This window comes from Paroedura picta, chromosome 7, assembly GCF_049243985.1.
Source record: "Paroedura picta isolate Pp20150507F chromosome 7, Ppicta_v3.0, whole genome shotgun sequence".
NCBI lineage: Eukaryota > Metazoa > Chordata > Lepidosauria > Squamata > Gekkonidae > Paroedura > Paroedura picta.
Genome location: NC_135375.1, coordinates 99,505,299 through 99,527,415, shown reverse-complemented (window position 1 = coordinate 99,527,415; position 22,117 = coordinate 99,505,299). Strand labels below are relative to the sequence as shown.

Genomic DNA, 22,117 nt, shown 5'->3' with positions numbered 1-22,117 from the left:
TTTGTTAATTCAGTGATCTGATTCTTTGTGGGGTCATATAGACCCCCGGTATCTGACTCCCACACGTTGTTTTCAAGCTGAGAGCCTGCTAAAGGTTATGAATTAAAGAAAAGAATACCTCTGAATCATCGGCTATTGTGCTGTCACATGAGACCCTGTTAAGGTTGTTTAACCCGCCCAAGGTGTATAGTCCTTTGTTCTCCCTCATTCATTTTAATCGGGCTACGCTGATCCCTATTGTCATAGGAATGAAAAAGACACACCGTTGAAGAGGCATCTGAAATGCAGCTTAGTGACCCTTTCTGTTATGTTTCTTTCTGAAGACACAGGTGAGGGAGGGGGAAAAAATCCCCATTTCCTGCTCCCTTTGTGTTGGATGACTCCAGAAAGTATAGGAGAGGGCTCTTGGTGAAGTTTTGTTTTTGTTTTTTGTTTTAATGACAAATGCATCTGACCCTCTAAAGGCAAACCCTCAAGATGTTTATGTGGAAGGAAATTCCTTAATGAGGTAAAATGAAATTATTTCGGAACGGATGAAATCGATGGAGGCGTCACTTCTGTAGCATTGCAGCCAAGGAGAAATGAATGCCTCAGTTTCCCTGTTCAAATCGCCACTAATAATAGGAAACACCCCTGTCTTTGGGGAAATGGGTCCCATTTCTACTCGTTTTAATTGCTTACTTAATTTATATCCCACCTTTCTCCCTGGTGGGAAATCAAGATGGCTTCTCCGTTTTTACCCACACACCAACCTTTTGACGTAGGGGAGGCTAAGAGTGTGACTGGACAGCAAGTCCACAGCCCGAGGAGGGACTTGAACCTGGGTCTCTCAGGTACTTTGTTCTACACTCTTAACCACTATGCCACGCTGGCTCCTTAATAAAGCTAAACGAAGAGAGAGATCTGTGGTGTTCTCTTTTCCGCTGTGAAGAAGTAGGAATTTGGGGGAAATGCACAACTAACTGTGTCATTTGCATTCAGTTCGTCTGACTTAGAAAAGCAACGAGGTATCCACCAGTATTTTGCCTGAAGTTAAATGGGGCAGGGGCCAGTAGAGGCTGTTTCAAGTGATGATGATGTTATCTGTTCAGTCGTGTCCGACCCTTGGCAATTCTATAGGAAAGCCTTGGCCATGCGTCCCTGTGTCTGACTGCTTCTTTTAGTTGGTTCATGGTCATCCCTGTATCAGCTTTGATCGTGTCGAGCCAGCGGATCCTTTGGCGACCACGTTTCCTTTTGCCGCTGACCAGGCCAAGCATTAATGATTTTTCTAGCGAGATTGATCGCATGATGTGCCCGAAGTCAGTGAGCTTCAGCCGTAATATCTTCCCTTCTAATGACATAGTTGGTTTGCTCCTCTCTAAAACTGTCTTGTTGGTAGCTTTGGCGGTCCGTGGTATTCACAGCATTCGTCTGCAAGTAGAGCAGAGCAGTTACCAGCATGAGTTGTGAGCAAGAAAGCTCCAGGATATTCCTGCACAGGGGCGATTCTCCGTTTCACTGGCATTGCAATTGAACAGTGGCACAGAGGTCTTCTCTGTGCTTTCCCCCAGCCTTTATCTTCTCCCTTTGCCTCTGCAAGGTTTTTAAAAAATAGTGATGTAGCTACTGTGGATAATGTAAAAGGAAATCTGCTGGGTTGAGGGGGGAAACGGCATTAGATGTGGGGAAGGGGAAGGAAATCTTCCTCTTCGCATCGGTCCTTCCCCCAAACTTGCTATCAGTACAGTCTTTGGGGAAAGATTGTGCCGTGGGTGGTTTGGGGAAAACTTCAGCAGAGGCTGGGAAAAGTCACAAGCTCAGCGGAACAGCATCCATGGGGTGCAGAAACTAAAATAAAAGCTGCTGCAGAGGAAAAGCTGTGTGCAGAAGCAACGCCGGTTCAAATGCCCCTTTGGACATGAGCACCCAAGGTCTCAGTGTTGCTCTTGGTTTTCCTTCCTTGCAAGGGCCAGACGTGACATGTGCTTAAATGTTCTAATCTTCAGAGCTCCAGGAGCATTTGTTTTGACAAAACTTACTTTTTGGGTGCTGAAGAGAGGGTGACCCCGACCCTGACCCCATGGAGGAAGGTTCTAAGCCTGCCTGCCTTCCTCCCACATTGGAATCCCTCCTCTGCACCTGAAAATTAAGTTTTTCAAAAATTAACCCAGAGTTCCTAACATGCATCTGATTGGGTTCTCAGATGAGTATCCCTGTTCTAGTCTGCTTTACCAAGGTGTTGTCTGGATGCTTTGGGGACGTTATACATCAGTGTTGCATATAAAGTATTTAAAAGGCTGCCATAGAGGATGGAGTAGAGTTGTTCTCTCTTGCCCCAGAGGGATGGACCAGAACCAATAGGATGAAATTAATTCAAAAGAAATTCCATCTAAACATCCGGAAGAAGTTCCTGACAGTTAGAGTGGTTTCTCAGTGGAATAGGCTTCCTCGGGAGGTGGTGGGCTCTCCATCTTTGGAAATTTTTAAACAGAGGCTGGATAGCCATCTGATGGAGAGGCTGATTCTGTGAAGGCTCAAGGGGGTGGCAGGCTACAGTGGATGAGCGATGAGGTTTTGAGTGTCCTGCATAGTGCAGGGGGTTGGACTAGATGACCCATGAGGTCCCTTCCAGCTCTATTATTCTATGATTCTAAAGCTTCTGGTGAATCCAAGGGCTCGATCTGCAGCAGGAGGTAAGTTCTGTTGAATTCGAGAGAAGTGCCGACGATGCGTTAGGAACTGGGGGAATGAGCTGATCAAATCAAAATTCCAAAAGCCTTTAATGGCATATATAGAAATCATAATCCAAGTTCATAATAGTAATCAGATATATCCAGACTACTTGGAATAAACGGATGTTTGTGATAGTGATAATACAACCTAAACACGAAATGATGGCTATAACAAGATGAATCAGGATCTGGATTAAATTAAACAAAGCATTTATACGACATTTAAAATAAGAATTAAAAATTAGTTGCTAATAAAATTACCTGGAGGGGAAATCATTATACAGAGACCATCCTGAAGAAATATGAGAGACGTGTTATTCCGTGTAGGTACAAGTTTTGACTCTCAGAACTGTGGCCATGAACTGCTTTTTAAATGCCTGGTGCATAACTGGACAGACGTAAAGGGTTTTATTGGGATTTTATTATGGACAGTCATGCCCCGCCACAAGCCGGTTCCAGGAGTGGCAGAAAATAAATCAAAATAATAATATAGCATTGTGTTCTCCTGCTGTCTCTCAAACCCAGTGCCCTGTGTCTCTTGAATGAACGCCTGACATCCTAGTGTGTGAGACACTTTCCATTTTCTTTTCTAGGCATTTTTTAAAAATGAACAAGAGTAATTCGGATTTGGAGAAACTCAGTGGTGATGCCGCAGAAAGCCACAGCCCACCTTTCCAGGCGGTCCACGTCACTTTCACAGCCGGCTCCACGGATAGTTTGCACCTGGACACCACGACATTCAGCAATGGAGGTAGGCAGAGTTTGGACATGGAGTGGTGGACTGTGATTGCTTGTCTGAGCAGTCATCCTGCACTCGGAGGTGGCCTGCCCACTAGGTAGGGGGCTCCAGGGATACCAAAAGTGGGCACTTGCCTGAGCAGTCATCTTGCACTCAGAGGTGGCCTGCCCACTAGGTAGGGGGCTCCGGAGATACCAAAAGTGGGCACTTGCCTGAGCAGTCATCTTGCACTCAGAGGTGGCCTGCCCACTAGGTAGGGGGCTCCGGAGATACCAAAAGTGGGCACTTGCCTGAGCAGTCATCTTGCACTCAGAGGTGGCCTGCCCACTAGGTAGGGGGCTCCGGGGACACCAAAAGTGGGCACTTGCCTGAGCAGTCATCTTGCACTCAGAGGTGGCCTGCCCACTAGGTAGGGGGCTCCAGGGATACCAAAAGTGGGCACTTGCCTGAGCAGTCATCTTGCACTCAGAGGTGGCCTGCCCACTAGGTAGGGGGCTCCGGAGATACCAAAAGTGGGCACTTGCCTGAGCAGTCATCTTGCACTCAGAGGTGGCCTGCCCACTAGGTAGGGGGCTCCAGGGATACCAAAAGTGGGCACTTGCCTGAGCAGTCATCTTGCACTCAGAGGTGGCCTGCCCACTAGGTAGGGGGCTCCGGAGATACCAAAAGTGGGCACTTGCCTGAGCAGTCATCTTGCACTCAGAGGTGGCCTGCCCACTAGGTAGGGGGCTCCGGGGACACCAAAAGGGGGCACTTGCCTGAGCAGTCATCTTGCACTCAGAGGTGGCCTGCCCACTAGGTAGGGGGCTCCGGGGATACCAAAAGTGGGCACTTGCCTGAGCAGTCATCTTGCACTCAGAGGTGGCCTGCCCACTAGGTAGGGGGCTCCGGGGACACCAAAAGTGGGCACTTGCCTGAGCAGTCATCTTGCACTCAGAGGTGGCCTGCCCACTAGGTAGGGGGCTCCGGGGATACCAAAAGTGGGCACTTGCCTGAGCAGTCATCTTGCACTCAGAGGTGGCCTGCCCACTAGGTAGGGGGCTCCGGGGACACCAAAAGTGGGCACTTGCCTGAGCAGTCATCTTGCACTCAGAGGTGGCCTGCCCACTAGGTAGGGGGCTCCAGGGATACCAAAAGTGGGCACTTGCCTGAGCAGTCATCTTGCACTCAGAGGTGGCCTGCCCACTAGGTAGGGGGCTCCGGGGACACCAAAAGTGGGCACTTGCCTGACCAGTCATCTTGCACTCAGAGGTGGCCTGCCCACTAGGTAGGGGGCTCCGGGGACACCAAAAGTGGGCACTTGCCTGACCAGTCATCTTGCACTCAGAGGTGGCCTGCCCACTAGGTAGGGGGCTCCGGAGATACCAAAAGTGGGCACTTGCCTGAGCAGTCATCTTGCACTCAGAGGTGGCCTGCCCACTAGGTAGGGGGCTCCGGGGACACCAAAAGGGGGCACTTGCCTGAGCAGTCATCTTGCACTCAGAGGTGGCCTGCCCACTAGGTAGGGGGCTCCAGGGATACCAAAAGTGGGCACTTGCCTGAGCAGTCATCTTGCACTCAGAGGTGGCCTGCCCACTAGGTAGGGGGCTCCGGGGACACCAAAAGTGGGCAGCTTTGTTGGTCCCAGTACCACCGTCCGCATCACCAAGTTTCCTAGCAACTCAGGGCCACCTGGCTAGTGGCTTGGGGCACATGTCTGAGTGGCCACTGGCAACAGAGCGCACCTGCAGAGCAGCGTAGGGCCCCAGAGCCAGGCAGAAACATGGGAAGCGGGATCTCCTTTGCGGGTGGCCAATCCTTAATCTTAAACATTCTCTAAAAGCAAACTTTGGGAGTGTGACAGTGAAGTAGACATGCAGGTTTTAATTTGCAAGAACAGTGTCCCTCTGTTTTGGAGGACTCTTCTATAATATGTATCTTAGTTACCCTTTTAAAGAATACTGTATGGCTGGCAGGCAAACTACTTCTGAGTATCTGTACCTGAGCAAGTATGCTTCCCACCCAGCCCTCACATAGGTTTCCTCATTGTTTAAATATTTATTCTGCTCCAGCTCTCTTGTTCATTGGCAGACAGTGCCCAGTTCTACACTAAAGAGCCTTTTCTTCCCCTTACAAGCACCAAACAGTGTTGGCTCTCATTTCTAAGAGCCAGCTTGGTGCAGTGATTAAAAGCTGCAGCCTCTAATCTTTAGAGTCGGATTTGACTCCCCACTCCTAAACATGCAGCCAACTGGGCAACCTTGGGCTAGTCACAGTCTGGTTAGAGCTGTTCACAGTTCTGTCAGAGCTCTCTTAGCCTCACCTATCTCACAAGATGTCTGTTGTGGGGAAAGGAAGGGGAGGTGACTGTAAGCCCCTCTGAAACACATGAGGCCTGCTGGATGACCTTGGGCTAGTCACAGTTCTCTCAGAACTGCCTCAGCCCAGCCCCACTTACTTCACAGTTTGGAGAGAAAGGATGAGGTGTTTGTAAGTTGCTTTGGGACTCCGTCAGGCAGTGAAAATCAAGGTATAAAAACCAACTCCTCTTCTTTGATAAATGTATGTATGTATAAATAAATAAATAGCTAGCATTGGCTCACTCCAGACTTTCTCAAACCTTTTTGCCATTGAGAAACTCCTGAAACATTCTACAGGCTTCAAGAAACCCCAGAAGTGATGCCATCAGGCCACAGTTCCCTGCCACTGGACTCCAGTTGCTAGCACGTGCCTTGCCCAGCAAGGATTTGTGTGACTGGGATCCCTCCCCTTTCCACATCCTCCGAGGACATCATTGGCCGTTTTGGGAGGGAGGGGGCAGGTGAACACAACCACATCCTTATCCATTGTTCCTCTTAATAATTGTGAAACAGCCCTGGGGGTGGAGAGTGTCCTGGCTGTCCGAGATGGAATAGGGCCAATCAGGGTGCGGCGAGCAAATATAAATTAACTCCACCCAATCGGGAAACTTAGCAACCTTAAGCCCCTGCTGCACACAAGGCAGGCAGTGCAAGTCACATGAGACCCCTGGTGAGCTTGCTCCTTCCCTCCCCCTTATTTGGAGGGGAACTTTACAAGGCTGTTTTGGCCTCCTCATTCTCCCCAGTGGTCCTTCTTTCAAAAGAATGCTAGATCACAAGCTGTCCAAGTAGAAATACCATGGCCCCATGGCCACGGGGGCGGGGGGGGGGCTTGGGGCAAGGTCTGTGAGGGACAGGGGCCTCATTGAGATGCAATGCCGCAGACTCCACCCTCCAAAGCATCCATTTTCTCGAGAGAAACTGCTGTCTGGAGATGAGCTGTAATTCCAGGGGATCCTCAGGCCCCACTTTGAGGCTGCCATCTCTACCCCGCAGTCGCCTTGCCACCGAGATCATAGCTGGCTTGATCCTCAGATATGAGGTTCACAATCTCCGAAGTCAGAAATACATTAACCTTTGCTTGAGCACTTACCTATTTAGACGCAACGCAATACAAGGCCTGGAGGTTATGAAGCATCTTTATTTATCCCCGCTGGTGGGGCGTTTGAGAATCTCTGACATCCCCGGTTGTGTCCCCGCCTCTGTTTCAGGGCCATCGTGCAAGGCTAGTCTGCATTCCCCGACCCGTTCCGGGAAGCACCTCTTCCCTCCGGCTCACGTCCCTGCGTGTTCTAGCCAAGACCGGCCACCCTGCGTACCCTTACAGCCGCCCCCGCTGCCCCAAAAGAAGACGGTCAGCAGAGCTGTGTCGTCGCCGGATGGTTTTTACTGGGGCCCAGCCTCGCCGGCCAGAGCAGCCCTCCCCAGAAGCCCCAAGCTGAACTTCAGTCAGTCAGAAAGCAACGTCTGCATCCGCGAAGAATCCCCCTTCGGCTCCAATTTGGGAATCACCCACAGAACGTTCTCCTCTTCCGAGTCGTTGGAAAAGGCCTTCAAGGCGTCCCATTCCCCCTTTCCGCTTTCAGCCAAGAGCGGCAACGCCTGTTGCTCCCAGGACAGAACTCTGCCTCCTCGTTCCTCCTCCCAGCACAATATGGCCGCCCCGGTTCCCTCGGGTTCCAGCCTCCAGCTCCACAGCCTCCTCAGCAACATCGACAACAAGGAAGGGGTGTATGCGAAGTTAGGAGGGCTCTACGCGGAGTCCTTGCGCCGCCTTGTCGCGAAATGCGAAGACTGCTTCATGCGCGAGCAGAAGAGCGAACTGCATTTCAACGAGAACAACTGGTCTCATTTCAAACTCACCTGCAACAAGCCCTGCTGCAGCTCAGGGGACGCCATCTACTACTGCGCGACCTGCGCCAAGGACCCCTCCAGCACCTATGCGGTCAAGGTACGTAGTGGCAAGATGCTGTTTTGTGAAGCAGGGGTCCGCAACATGGCGCCTGTGAGCACCACGGCTCCTGCTGGCAATCGTTTTGGCCCCCACCCAGGTTTTTGGGACGGTGAGTGGGACCATGTAGGGCCTTTTTCAGACTGGCAGTTGAATTTGTGATTGGCTGTGAAGATTTTTTTTTAATGTCGTTTTGGCAGCAACTGCCACCACAACACAAGGGTCTTCAAGTGTGTGGCTGGAGGAAAGCTACAGTGGCCATTTTGTGGCTCGCTCCACCTCCTGTGGCAGCCATTTTGTGGCCGCACCCACCACCCTGTGTCAGAATTCTATAGAGGGTTACATGCTTAAAAAGATGTGTGCCTTTTTGCTCTGATCCCCTGTTTCAAGAACTAGGCCGATCTGATCCTCTGAAGGGTGTGCAAACCACTCCCCACTGTGGAATTTCAGAAGGTTTCTCAAGACTCTTTGGGCTTCCCTCAGTTTGACTAGGAGAGGACTTATCATATTTGCTCTGAATTTTACCTTAGGCCAAATTAGCTATCAGCCTAAGATACTCAAAGTCCCTCATAGAAATGTGGCTAATCTTATTTGGCTTTCTTCGGAATCCCTCAGAAGTTCTGCCTAAGAGAGAATCTCCAAGTTTACTTGAATTTTACCAGGGGAAATCTGGTGTCAACTGGGAAGGTGTCTGGCCAACGGTACAGAAATACCCTCTGCCTTGTTTGTTTGATTGGCTTCCCCTGAAATCTAAGGTAGTTCTCAAACAGGAAAAGGTTAGAGAAAGTAGCAGTTCTCGAATGAAAGAATCTCAAGGGAGATAGAGATGTGAGCTGCTCACAAGCAAGTTAAACTGAATCCAATTTGGGTGACTGCACTGGTTTGAAGCAGCAGAATAAAATTTGAGTCCAATGGGACCTTTACATTCTGGGTATAAACATTCATGTGCAGGCACACTTCTTTAGAGATCTGAAGTATCTGAAGAATATCTGGCAGTATCGGAAGAACTACGCCTGCACACGAAAGCTTCTACCCAGAATTAAATTTTTCTTGGTCTTAAAGGTGTCACGGGACTCAAACTTTGACCTAAGATGAGTCCAATTTGCACAATTACACTCCTTTCTTGAACAATTGGAATGCTTTCCTAACACTTAACCCACAAGGCTGCCTGCTTTGATTAAAACTTCCCACTGAAGTATCTCCCGGTGTTTTCGGTACCTGCCCATGAACCCAGCAGTCAGTTCTTGTGAACACCTCGCAGATGGATTCCCTGGACTGCATGGGCAGATGGCATAATTTGTGTGAGGCCAGTCAACTGAAGATGAACCGGGGGCGTGAACTGTAAGCTGTTCTGTGATAAGTCATCAAGCCTGTCTGTCGGCAGGATCGAGCCCCTCGAAACCCAGGACAGACAGCTGCCCGTGGAGATCGGCTCTCAGGAAACAAGCTCGGCCTGCAAGGTCTCGCGGAAGCAACTGGGAATCCGACATCAGGCCGAGGGTCAGCCCTAGCAAGGACTGGAGGGAAAGTGGTGTTTTTACAGTGTCGGTTCCCCAGCACGGCTACGGCTTCCTTTCCTTTCTTAAGGAGGCTGGAACCCAGCCAAGGGGTTGGGTTGCCACAACAACCCTCACAGCACAGGTGTAGGAGAGCAGGCACGACTCCCGCTCTCCGTCTGGGGAAGTGCCAACAACAGACGATTCATATGCTCCCTCGAATCCACGAGTGATTAAATCGGCCCCAAAGGCTGGCGAAAGAACATTTCGGGGGGATTTCTCTTGCACCGGGCCTATTGAAAAAAGAAGAGCTGGGGGGGGGGGTTGTTATACCCCGCTTTTCACTAATCGAAGGAGTCCCAAAGTGGCTTAAAAACACCTTGCCCTTCCTCTCCCCACAACAGGCACCCCGTGAGGTAGTTGGGGTTGGAAACTCTAGGGAAACGGCTGTGCAAGAACAGCTTTACGAGCACTGTGACTAGCCCAAGGTCACCCAGCTGGCTGCCTATGGAGGAGTGGGGTATCCAAGAAACCCGGTTCTCCGGATGAGAATCTGCTGCTCTTAACCACTGCAGTACGCTTGCTCTCAAGATGCAAGCAGTGGGCACAGAGAGCTGCATTTCTGTGCTAGAGCTGAATTTTCCAGCCCTGGCTTAGTTCACCATGAGGTTCAGCCTGCCCATAGTCCCCAATTTGCAAAATGACAAAGCTGCCTCATACTCGGGGCAGAAAGCCCAGAGAACCGCTGTTGTGTCCCTTGACATCGTGCAGAATATCAGTAGGAAAAGCTTTTCCGTGTTTCCAAGGATGGAGATAAATGGTGCATAGGAGAGGGGGAAGCCTTGCTGTTGACTTTCGGGGTTCTGGTCAAGGCACAAGAACAGGGCCTCCTATTATTTTTGTAATAAAGAATAGCCACCCTTGTTTGCGCCTGTTAGATTTGGTGCAGCTGTAATTTATGTCACGTTCATCGGAGATATTTCCGGTCGATTGTGGCCCAGTGCGGAATCAAAGGCGTGCACAGTGTGAGGGAGCTCCCCACAAAGATCTCCTTCATGCTAATTAACGAGCTTTTACAGCAGTCACGGAATTCGGCATCTGTTCACGGAAGCGGCCTGCCGGAGCTGAATTTTGCAGCTCTTACTTAATTAACCAGGAGGATTAACCTTCTTAATCATTTTTAAAAAATGTTTAACATATGTGCACCCATTGTCTCAATGTTTCTGGATCATGGCCACTTTAAAAGGAAGGCGATGGGCCTCTCTTTGCTTTTGCTGGGGATACTGACTCAGAAGTAAGGTCCGTTGATGACAATGGGAAATGAGCATTGTGTAGGACTCCAATCCTGTTTCATCAGAGCTTTTCGGGGTGATGTGCAGTCTTGTCTTCAGTATATTACTGCACGGGAGGGTTTTGTGACTTTTCCTGCACAATGATGAGGTCTAGGAACATACTTTTAAAATTTAAACAATGATCTTAAGAAGAGCAGGTCAGTATGCAAAATCCAACACTGAAGAAGAGTTGGGTTTTAGACCCTGCTCCTTTAGACCCAAAGGAGTCTCAAAGAGGCTTACAATCGCCTTCCCTTCCCCTCCCCACAACAGACCCCCTATGAGGTAGGTGGGGCTGAGAGAGCTCTGATAGAACTGCTTTGAGAATTGCTCTAACACAGGGGTAGTCAAACTGTGGCCCTCCAGATGTCCATGGACTACAACTCCCAGAAGCCCCTGCCAGCGAATGCTGGCAGGGGCTTCTGGGAGTTGTAGTCCATGGACATCTGGAGGGCCGCAGTTTGACTACCCCTGCTCTAACAGGACTATGACTAGCCCAAGGTCACTCACTTGGCTGCATGTGGAGGAGTGGGGGATCAAACCCAGTTCTCCAGATTAGAGACCAGGGCTCTTAACCACTGCACCACGCTGCCTTCCTTTAATAGGGGCTTAAAATGTGGACATTGGCCACTGAAGCTTGTTATGGTGTGGATGTAAATAATATCACCTGGTAAATTGCATCCCCAGAGCTGTCAGCAGCCCTACCTCAAAAATGAAAGTTCAATTTTCCTTTAAATTTGGAAAGACAGTGAATGCTCCCCACTTCCTTTAAACAAATCCTGAATTGTCGTCTGAAACCTCCCCGGTTTCCCAGTCCCACCGCCTCTGTCCTCACACTGTGGCTCAGCCGGGGCACTCATTTTCAATGCGCTGCACGGAGCACCGTCTGTGCCGATGCCGGCTGACAAAGGGGAAGGCCCGCCTTCCTGTCAGTTCCCTTCGTCAGCTCGGTTCTGACTCCCAGCGGACGCTGCCTGCAGACAAGAGTGCGATGGCGAGGGACGGAGACAACCCCCTTTTTGTGCGGGCCGCAGACCACACGTGTGCGTGTCCCCCCTCTGCGACAGAGCATGCCTTTATTGTCTGATGCTAGCAGACAGTGGCACATTGAAACCCGGCCAGAGAACGAAAGGCCAGGAGCTCACCAGCCTGCCTCAGACGAGTTTCTAGGTGACTTTTCAGGAACGCTTTCCTTTTCGTCGCTCGAATATTTCGGATCGACGGCCCGAGTTATTCCTCATCTCTCTCCCTGCGCAAATTGCTGCACGGGGCTTGAAGACGCGGAAGCAGCCAGCGATGGGCTCGTTGCCGGGAGTCAGGCTTCGACAGGCCTGGCAGTTGGGAAGTTTTGAGCCGAGACAAAGCTCCCGTCATCTCTTCCGAGCCAAGACGCCGTTAGTCATCTTTCTCGCACGCGGCTTGGTGAACATGATTAGGGGAGAATGGAGCCAAAACACTAGATGCAAAAATCTGCAGACTGGGAACTTAGATCTCTTCTGAACAGCTAAAAAGCTGCACTGGCCAAGTGGGTGAGAGGTGTTTAACCCTAACCTCCCCGTTCTCTCCTCCCCCTTCCCCCCCCCCAATTGGCAGTTTCCAGGTATGTTTTACCATAATTGGGAGAAAATGACCAGGTGAGAAGCAGCAGACAGTGATGGAAGAAAACTAAGCATCCCTCCCCTTCCCAGACACCACTTAAAAAAAAAAAAGTTTAATGGTTCATAGAAACTAACCAGGTCTCCTGCCAAATGCCAACTTCCACCTTCAGAAATCTCTAGCACATTTTTGGAGCTCCTCCTAAGGAATTCAGAGGAGAATAGATGGGTTCTCCTGGCTTCCTATTAGCGTCCTAGCAACCCTGCAAGGTAGGTCAGGCTAAGAGAGAGGATGTGTTGCTTGTCAAGTTTCCACAACAGTGCTGGGATTTGAATGTGGGTCTCTAATGCCCATTTTGTGTAGTGGTTAAGAGCGGCAGCCTCTGATCTGGAGAACCGGGTTTGATTCCCCGTTCTTCCTCCACATATAGCCAGCTGGGTGACCTTGAGCTAGTCTCAGTTCTCTCAGAGCTCTCAACCCCACCTACCTCACAGGGTGTTTGCTGTGGGGAGAGGTTGGGAAGGCAATTGTAAGCTGCTTTGAGACACATGGGGCCTGCTGGGCGACTTTGGACCAGTCTCAGTTCTCTCAGAGCTCTCTCAGCTTCACTGACTTCACAGGCTATCTGTCCTGGGGAAAGAATGAGAAGGTGATTGTAAGCCGTTATGAGGCACATGAGGCCTGCTGGGCGACCTTGGACCAGTCCCAGTTCTCTCAGAGCTCTCTCAGTCCCACTTCCCTCATAGGGTATCTGCTGTAGGGAGAAGACAAGTCGGCATTTGTAAGCTGCTTTAACACTTCCGTAAGTAGTACAAAGGAGGAGTAAAAAAAACCCACTTCTTTTCTTCTAACCATTTCACCAATTCATCATAAGGCCTTATATCCACGTTCATTATTCAGTCAAGAGATCACACCCCAATTTTGTCATTAGGTTGTTTCCCCCCCCCTATTTGCAACATTTAAGGTATAAATGCAGCATTTTGGTGAGTTCTTTCAACTGTAGGCTATCCCGTTACTGTTTATCTGACGCTGAAATACAGGGATAGTCAAACTACAGCCCTCCAGATGTCCATGGACTACAATTCCCATGAGCCCCTGCCGGTGACTGCTGGCAGGGGCTCATGGGAATTTTAGTCCATGGACATCTGGAGGGCCGCAGTTTGACTACCCCTGCTGAAATAGATGGGATTTCCAGTGGTTTAACTAGACACGGGATCACAGGCCAAAAGGGTATTGCAGAACTCAGAATTCTGTGTGGCCTTCAACCCCTTCCTAAGGAAATGTCGTTATTGCAGGGGTAGTCGACCTGTGGTCCTCCAGATGTCCATGGACTACAATTCCCATGAGCCCCTGCCAGCATTTGCTGGCAGGGGCTCATGGGAATTGTAGTCCATGGACATCTGGAGGACCACAGGTCGACTACCCCTGGTTTACTGAACCCCCTGCCTTGAAACCTCAATGGCAGTTAGAAAGGATTTTTCAATGGTATTTCGCCATTTAAGCGCCGTTAAAATAAATCTTTTCCCTGCCCGTCCCCACCGACAAAATATTTCCTCAGAAGAAATGTGTCCGGCAGCTCCTCGAAAACCGCTCTGGCATTAAATATAAAGAGCCTGAAACAAATTGCTTTGTTTGAGGATCTTTGTGAAGCTCTCCTGATTTTCTGTTCCTTTATCCAAACAAATAATTCATAGGAAGGTGGGGGGTGGGGGGGATCAAGGGCATCAGACCATCTCTGCTTAATATCCAGGCTCCTTTCTTCTTGAAACTGTTTTTTAAAAAATTCTTTTCGTGGTCAAGGACTGCTAATAACAACGCAGGATTTGAAGGCTGAAGCATTTCCCACAGGATAGAGAAAAGCTCGGACCTCCCCCCCACCCCCTACTTTTTCTTGTTTTCTTTTTGAAAGAGATTTGCTTCAAGGCCGAGATCCGATATGCCAACGCAGGGTCCCCTCTGATAAAAGTGTTTATAGAAAGAGGGGAAGGCAGCCTTTGCAATGGGGCAAGCCTTAGAACTCTCTCTGCAAGGTGGGCTTGGGGTCTGCTGGGGGCCCCAGTTCAAACTGGGCCTGCTTGCAGAGCCCTCCAAGCAGCTGATCTCTTTGGCCTGTGCAGGGGGCCCTAGGTAGAACTGGACTCCCCTGTTCATACTACCACAGAGATCTGCTTGAGAGGCCAAAGTAAACCTTTTAGCTACCAAATTAAGATTTTTCATCAGGTTGGTTGCTCCTGCTAGGTGGTTATAATTATTTTTTTGCTGTTCCTAAGTTCTCCTTTCACATCAGGGTTTGTTGGGGGGAGGGTTGTTCTAAATTTGCATGTTTTCTATGCTCCAGTGTCTTTGTCTTTCCTGTTACTACATCTCTTCGTTTTTTCATTCCTGTTTCTTCTGTCCAGTAGTTGTTCTAGATTTGCATGCCACTTTGAATGATTTTTTTAAACTCAAAAGACTAATGTAGCTGCTTTAAAAATAGTTATTGCAGTGGTAACATCTGAAGTCTGGTGTCTGAATAGTCATCTCGTATCAGGGATTTTGTTAGGCAGATCATATACCTTAAGCGCTGGGCTTCCACTTCAAGGGGCTGAACCTGGTATCACAGGTAACTACTTAGCAAGCATCACATGACACAAAGCACCAATAGAGTTCTACCAGGGCCTATAAAGCTTCAGACATGGCCCTGTTTTGTCAATTGAGTATGGATAGCGTTGCTGTCAGGGCCGCTATTCACCAGCTCTTCTCTGCTTCCTGCCTACAGATCTGTAAATCTCAAGACACTAAAATGGCCACGTCGTGCTGCAGCCCCTCGGTCCCAGTTCACTTCAACATCCAGCAGGACTGTGGGCATTTTGTCGCGTCCGTGCCCTCCAGCATGTTGAAAAATGCTTCCGTGGACAGCCAGGGTCCTTCTCACGCGACCTCCGAGCAGGACTGCGTGGTCGTCATCACCCGCGAGGTGCCGCACCAGACGGCCGCGGACTTTGTGCGAGATGCCGTCGCTTTCCACAAGGCTAAGCCGGAGCTGTACGAGCGGCGGGTTTGTTTCCTGCTCCTCCAGCTGTGCAATGGGCTGGAGCATCTGAAGGAGTACAGCGTCATTCACAGGGACCTTTGCCTGGAGAACTTGCTGCTGGTACACTGCAAGCCATCCCCCGGCTGCAAAAGAACCAAAGAGGACAAGTCCCTGCCCAGGCTCATCATCAGCAACTTCTTGAAAGCCAAGCAGAAATCTGGGCCCGCCGAGTCCAAAACAAAAAAGAACCAGGCCCGGCTGGCTCCCGAGATTGTGTCCGCTTCCCAGTATAAAAAGTTTGACGAATTCCAAACCGGCATCCTCATATATGAGCTTTTGCACCTGCCCAACCCGTTTGAAGTGAAGGCCCAGCTCAGGGAACACGAGTATAGCCCGGACGACCTCCCCCCACTCCCCAGCCTTTCTATTTATTCTCGGGGCCTCCAGCAGCTCACTCACCTGCTGCTGGAAGCAGACCCGATCAAACGTATCCGCATCTCCGAGGCAAAGCGGATTCTGCAGTGTCTGCTCTGGGGGCCCAGGAAGGACTTGACGGAACAGACTCTTAACCACCAGGAGGCCCTGCATGATGCTCTTCACAACTGGGTGGACATGAAACGGGCCTTGCTCATGATGAAGTTTGCCGAGAGGGCTGTGGATGCAGAGCGGAATATTGAATTGGAAGATTGGCTGTGTTGTCAGTATTTAGCCTCCGCAGATCCACCTTCTCTTTCGAAGTCACTGAAACTTCTTCAGCTGCTCTGATCTGTGTAGTGGTTTTTACAATGTGACATTGGGCTTTTCTGCCTTCTTGTTTTCCTTGTTTGTGTGTTCCTGTTACAGGAGGTGGGGATCTGTTCCACATGTGTTTCGCTCCCTCTAGTGGCCAGTTCAATATCACATTGAAGATAAAACTGTAAGGTTTTATGCTGGACATAAAGCAATGTAATATCAAATTGACCACTAGAGGGAGCGAAACCCATGTGGAACAAAAAATAAACCCTGAACCAACAAAAAAAACACAAGCAAGAAAAATGAGAATACAGAGAAGCCTATCCGTTTCTTTTTGGAATCAAGTAAGAGTTTTCTTGGGGGAACCTCCTGATAGAAAATGGTACACTTTCTGCGTCCCTATGTGAAAAGACAGTAAAGTCAAAAACGGGGCCATATTTTGTGCAGAAACATACATTGAAAGATCAGCCCTCCATGTAAATTCCAGGGTAAATATTCATTGTGAGTGTTTGTAAATTGTAAAGAGATACAGTGTCCCATTTCCACCGAGTATTTTGCTTTCTAGATAATTAATGGGGGGAATTTTTTTAAAGTGTGCTGTCCTTTGCTGGATGATTTTTCTCCATTATAATGATTTGTTGAACAGAAGTGATCATTTTTGGAACTTAAGTGTTATTCACCATCAGAATTCTGCATAGATCTCTCTTGTTCTGACCGACATAAGCTGGACCTAGAAACATATTGAAGGCAGGTGTGTTCATGCAGCAACATGCAGAGGTGGCTTGCGCCATCCAAAATCTGGGGTGCTTGAGGTTCCACACACAAGCTCAGCTCATACACTCATGCTCCTCCTCCCATGCCTACTCACACTGCACCCTGCATGCTTAGGTTCCCAGCCCCATAAAACAAAAGGGGGCAGAGTGAGTCAGTGGGAGTTGGTAATGGAACGACACACCTGGAAGCCTCACTTCAAAAGGGACCTGGACAAAATTGAGAGGCTGTAGAGGAGAGCGACAAGGATGATCCGAGACCCAGGGACCAAGCCCTGTGAGGAAAGGCTGAGGAGCTTGGGAATGTTCAGCCTGGAGAAGAGGAAGTTGAGAGGAGACATGATTCCCCTCTTTAAGTATTCTCTTTAAGTTGTCACTTGGAGGAGGACAGTAATTGTTTGCTGTAGGACCCCCAATAATGAGTTTAAACTACGTGTATTGGCTAAATATTAGAGGGGAAATAGGCTACCTAAGGAGGTGGTGAGAACCTCTTGTGGCGCAGGGTGGTAAGGCAACCAACATGCAGTCTGAAGTTCTGTCCATGAGGCTGGGAGTTCGATCCCAGCAGCCGGCTCAAGGTTGACTCAGCCTTCCATCCTTCCAAGTTTGGTAAAATGAGTACCCAGCTTGCTGCTGGGGGGTAAAACGGTAATGACTGGGGAAGGGAATGGCAAACCACCCTGTATTGAATCTGCCAAGAAAATGCTAGAGGGCATCACCCCAAGGGACAGACATGACCTGGTGCTTGCACAGGGGATACCTTTACGAAGGAGGTAGTCAGCTCCCCTTCACTAGCAGTCTTCAAGCAGCATCTGGCCGGTAGGGCCTCTTCCAACTCTTATGATTCTCTGACATGGTAAGCAAAGGAGAGCATAACCTTTAAAGGGGAAATCGAATGGAGACAATTGGCTGTGTTGGGATGGAGAAAGGAGACCAACTGAGCGAAATATGCAGAGAGAAACAGAACCTGGGCTGAATGGGAGTTACTTCTAAGTGAGATACATAGCCAGGTCTTGGCCACGGGGACAGCTCTACCAGATCTTTACGGTGAAATGTAGTACAATGTGAAGTGCTCATCCTGGAAACCCTTGCCGCCAACTGCAAGAAAGGAGCGCCTGAATACATAAGTCCCTTGGCTTAGAAATCACCCGGGTGCAGAACCCTGGCAGAATAGAAAAGCACTTGAAGAACTGTTTCCTCTTGATTGTAATTTGACTTTGACCACAGGGATTGCACTGTAAAGTTACTACCTCTCCAGGCAGGAGGAGCTCTTAAAAATTCCCCAAGTAGGACGATAGAAGATCTGGGGGCTCCAGAGCTTTATCCCGGAGCCTGTGCTAGTCTTGTAACATCAACGACAAGCACAAATCAGTTTCCAAAGGCTCTTTTTCATTTCTTAACAGTGGTGATTCTGTGTGTTGGGGAAAATGTGTTCTGGTGGGAAGGGTACATTGTTTGCTGCAAGAACTGCACTTTCTGGACTGAAGCGGGGGCCTGCAATCTGGTAAACATCCTTTCTGCTTTGTGAAACCCGCACCAAAGCCATCAAGGAAGTGTTCGCTCTTTGCCAGCCGAATTGTCTACAGAGGAAGGAGAGGAATGGTCAAGGCTTTGCATCACGGGCTTTGTGCCAGGCCGCATGTGGTTTATCAGGCACGACATCTCTGGTTTGGGCAGCTTCCAGCTTTCCCATACAGAATGGATAAATAGCCAAGGATGGGCAGGTGCATTTAAGAATGCTACACTGGAAGGAAGCAGGGGCCGGGGGTGGGAATCCCTAGATTGGAAATGTTTCATATGGGAGCCTTGTATATATCTCCGATCAACTACTAGGACCCAGTTTGCCTTCTAAAGATCCGCAGGGGTCCTTGGTTACTGAACGGAGATTCCCACTGAAAAGACTTGACATTTGTTTCTTGTTGAGAACTGGTGCACATTAATATTTCAAACAATGCTGTTAGGGGATCGGTGTGGTTATAGTTTACTGAGGCTACAGACAGCTGGGAAGCTGGAGGTCGGTGTTGACTCACATCACAGAGAACAGGAGGTAATTTCCCAGTGGGTAGGTTATCTTGTTCTCAAAGAATATTTTTGGCTGAGTTGCAGAAAGGTAAGAACAGTGCTCGCTGGAGTCAGCTGGGCTGAGTTGAGTCGCACAACATCCTTATGGAAGGCCTCAACCCCAGAGGCAGAATCAGGAGGGGACAAGGTGAAATGACTAGGGCTGCAAAACAAACTTTTTGGCTGCAAAACAGAGACGGGAGTTCCATAACAAAACAAGAAAACAGTGGGGAAATGAGGCGACCGTAGGGCTGCAAAACAGACTTTCTTGCCCCAAAGCACACTCGGGATAAGAGCCAGAAGTTTACACAACTCCCACAGCTATTTATTGGGGCAAGGGGGTGCTGGCCTTGGAATCTCCTTTCCCCGGGAGTTTACATTCCACACTCTCTGTTCAGCAATAACTTTATTTTCAAGAAAGCCACTGTGGGGCAATTTTGTGTGTGACAAAGCCACAAGCCCAGATTGGCCAGCGTGTGTACCGTCAACAAGAACTGGTGGCCAATCCCAGCTGCAATCCCCAGCATTCATTTAAATGCTACATTCTAGACCATGCCTTTTGACCGAATCGCCCACTACATTTAATCAACAGAACATATTAAAGCAGAATGACGGCAGATACCGACCCCAACGGCAGTCCACAACTATAAAGCTTTCAGCCCCTTATTAATATCAGCAAGATAGGGAAGTTCAGCTAGACTGATGAAATCCAGCAATCCACCAACAGACACAACAAAAGTGCAGTAAAAGCCAGAAGCACTCTAATAAAAGGCCAGTGGGAAAACACACTATCATAGATAGGGCCTGAAACCAAAGTCAACATACTAAGTCCTGCAGGCTAGATGGATTTTGTGAACACAGGTTGTGTTTGTGAAATCCTGTGGGAAGAGACCTGAACTCGAGGTAGGAATAGAGATACACAACTGGGGGGATTTAAATTGTCTTGATCCTACAGCCAACACATCTTGTTGCCTCTCTCTCCATGTCAGGGTTTCCCAGCCTTACAACCTTACATATGGCAGTGGTCCCCAGCCCCCGGTCCGGGGACCGGGACCAGTCTGTAGATCAGTCAGTACCGGGCCACAGCTCCTTGTCCTCCTCCCCAGCTGCTGCCTCGGGGGCTGCCCTGCCACTCTGCTGCCGGCTCACCTTTGGTGCTCTCTGGCGGCTGCCATGGCTGGGGCTCCCCCTTGGTGTGGAACTGCACAGCTGCTGCTGGCAGCGCCCCTCAGCAGGCGGTAGGAAAGGGGCGCTAGTGGGAAAGCAAGTGGAGCAGGGGCTCAGGCGGCGGCAATATCCCTCGCAAAAGACTACCTCCCCCCGGGCCTCAGTAAAATTGTCAAGCGTTGACTGGTCCATGGTGATAAAAAGGTTGGAGACCACTACCATATGGTACCGCAAAGGCCCTTCAATGGTACTGAGGTGGAGTGGGGTTTCAAAATGGCAGCCCTCCTGCCCTGTGCCTGCTGTTTCCAAGCAAAGACGAAAGAGAACGTTTTAATTGGGGGAGGGAGGAATACTACCCTTATTTGGGCAGGTTGACCCACCCCTCCCAAAGTGGCCAATGATTGCCCTGGAGGGGAGGGCCCTTGGGCCATTTAAACCTTTCCTACCCAAGGCTCCTCTCACTTCCGGGGTGTGTGGCAGGGAGGTGTGGCCAGCTGGCATCACTTCCTGGTCCCTCAAAGCCTGAAAAATATTTCAGTGGTACTTCCATGGTCAAAAGGCTGCTCTACACCCTTAACTTTGGCCTGGCAACTGGGGAACAACTGAGCCTCTCCTGGGGGGCACAGGGCAGGGATGGCTGGGAAGCCTCCGGTGGGTAATCTCAAAGTCTAGTATTGCCCCCCCCATGTGAAAATGTGGTGCCTCCTAGTAAGTTCCCGTATAACCCAGCTGGACAGTATCAAGTTCTGGACTGAGCCAGTCAAGCCTTGGGAACAAAAAAACAAAATCCAGGTCCAGTTTACACCAACCACTCAGCCGTCTGAAGCTGCAATTTTAAGTATTTCATCATTACAGAACCTATAGTCCACTTTTCTTGCTGAGACAGACCCCTGAAACATTTTTCAGGCTCCGAGAAACCCCCAAAGTGGTGTGAGAGTGCACAATATGGTTGGGAAGCAGAGCTGTGGACAAGCCCACCCAGGGCTTTTTGCACACAGAAACACCAAAAGGGTCTCAACACTTCCTCTGCCGGGCATTTCCCCATCAAAAACAGACCCCTCTGGTCGCCCTCCCCCATGCCATGCAGTTTGCCCCACTGCAGATTCTTAAGGTGTATGGAGCTTTGGCATCAAAAATAAAGTGGTGTGTGAGCACACCTGTGCACCTGCACATGCATGGGAGGGAGGGAAGGAAAGTAGGAAGAGATGGTAAAACTTCTTGCAAGAAATAATGCAGGCTGTTCCTTTCCATCAGCAACCTAATCAAAACTGGGCCTTTCATTGACTGTAGCAAGCAGTTTGCAAGCATCATGGCTGGCTCTGGTTTCCGCCAATAGAGGTGAGTGGGGACCTTGCATGGTGTAGGAATTGCATAGTGCGGGCTGCACAGGCCGTGAAGGCTTCTGTGCTGGGTTCAAGAGCTGCAGGCGGGCATTCTTTCTAGCTGATCCCCCATTACTACAGTGTCCATCCGTGATCGAATAGGACCCAGATGCACATGTCTTCCCAAAGCAGGCGGAAAAAGCCTACAGAGTTGGATCAGAGCTCAAGGTTCACAAAGACCAGCATCCTTTTTCTACATCCTCATAAGAAGAATGGATGGATTTTAAACCCCTTTTTTCTCTACCTTTAAAGAGTCTCAAAGCAGCTGACCATCGACTTCACTTCCTCTCCCTACAACAGACACCCAGTGAGGTAGGTAGGGATGAAAAAGCTCTGAGAGAACTGGGACTGGGTCAATGTCATCCAGCTAGCTGCATGTGGAGGAGGAGTGGGGAATCAAACCCGGTTGTCCAGATTAAAGGCCGCAGATCTTAACCAACCACCACACCTCGCTGGTTCTCAAGAAGAAGCCCGCAAATAGGACATGAAGGCAGCAGTCTTCCTTTTTTCCCTCCCTCCAGCAGCAGGCAGGCACAGGTAGGATGGAAAAGGCAAGCTGAGTTTAGTCCTGCCCATTGCCCACCCTTTGAATAAGTTATCTCAGCTCATGGCCACACTGCTAGCTGCTTTTGCAGGTTGTATCGTAGTTAGCAATGGTTTTACAATCCCAAAATGTTACTTTAAGACAGAGGCTGATTTTGTTGATTAAAATACCTGTGTGTGGGGGGAGTGAAAGCATGACCAGGGACATTATCAGGTGCTGAAACTTGACCAGCATGCACCTCTCAGACCAACAAAGTTGAATCATGATTATAAGTTTTGATCT

At 49.5% G+C, this 22,117-nt stretch overlaps 2 protein-coding genes across 3 annotated transcripts in view; both read left to right on the top strand.

The window, feature by feature from the left end:
- The window catches only part of PRAG1 (PEAK1 related, kinase-activating pseudokinase 1), a 77,666-nt gene extending 61,107 nt beyond the window's left edge, over positions 1 to 16,559 (top strand). For both annotated transcript variants that reach the window (XM_077345656.1, XM_077345657.1), the window contains exons 4-6: positions 3,308 to 3,465; positions 7,004 to 7,743; positions 14,925 to 16,559. In XM_077345656.1, coding sequence (XP_077201771.1) covers positions 3,308 to 3,465; positions 7,004 to 7,743; positions 14,925 to 15,944 — 1,918 coding nt within the window. In that variant the 3' untranslated portion in view covers positions 15,945 to 16,559. The remainder of the gene's footprint in view (positions 1 to 3,307; positions 3,466 to 7,003; positions 7,744 to 14,924) is intronic.
- Positions 1 to 22,117, top strand: part of DCTN6 (dynactin subunit 6) — a 240,542-nt gene that overhangs the window by 202,683 nt on the left and 15,742 nt on the right. The window lies entirely within an intron of this gene.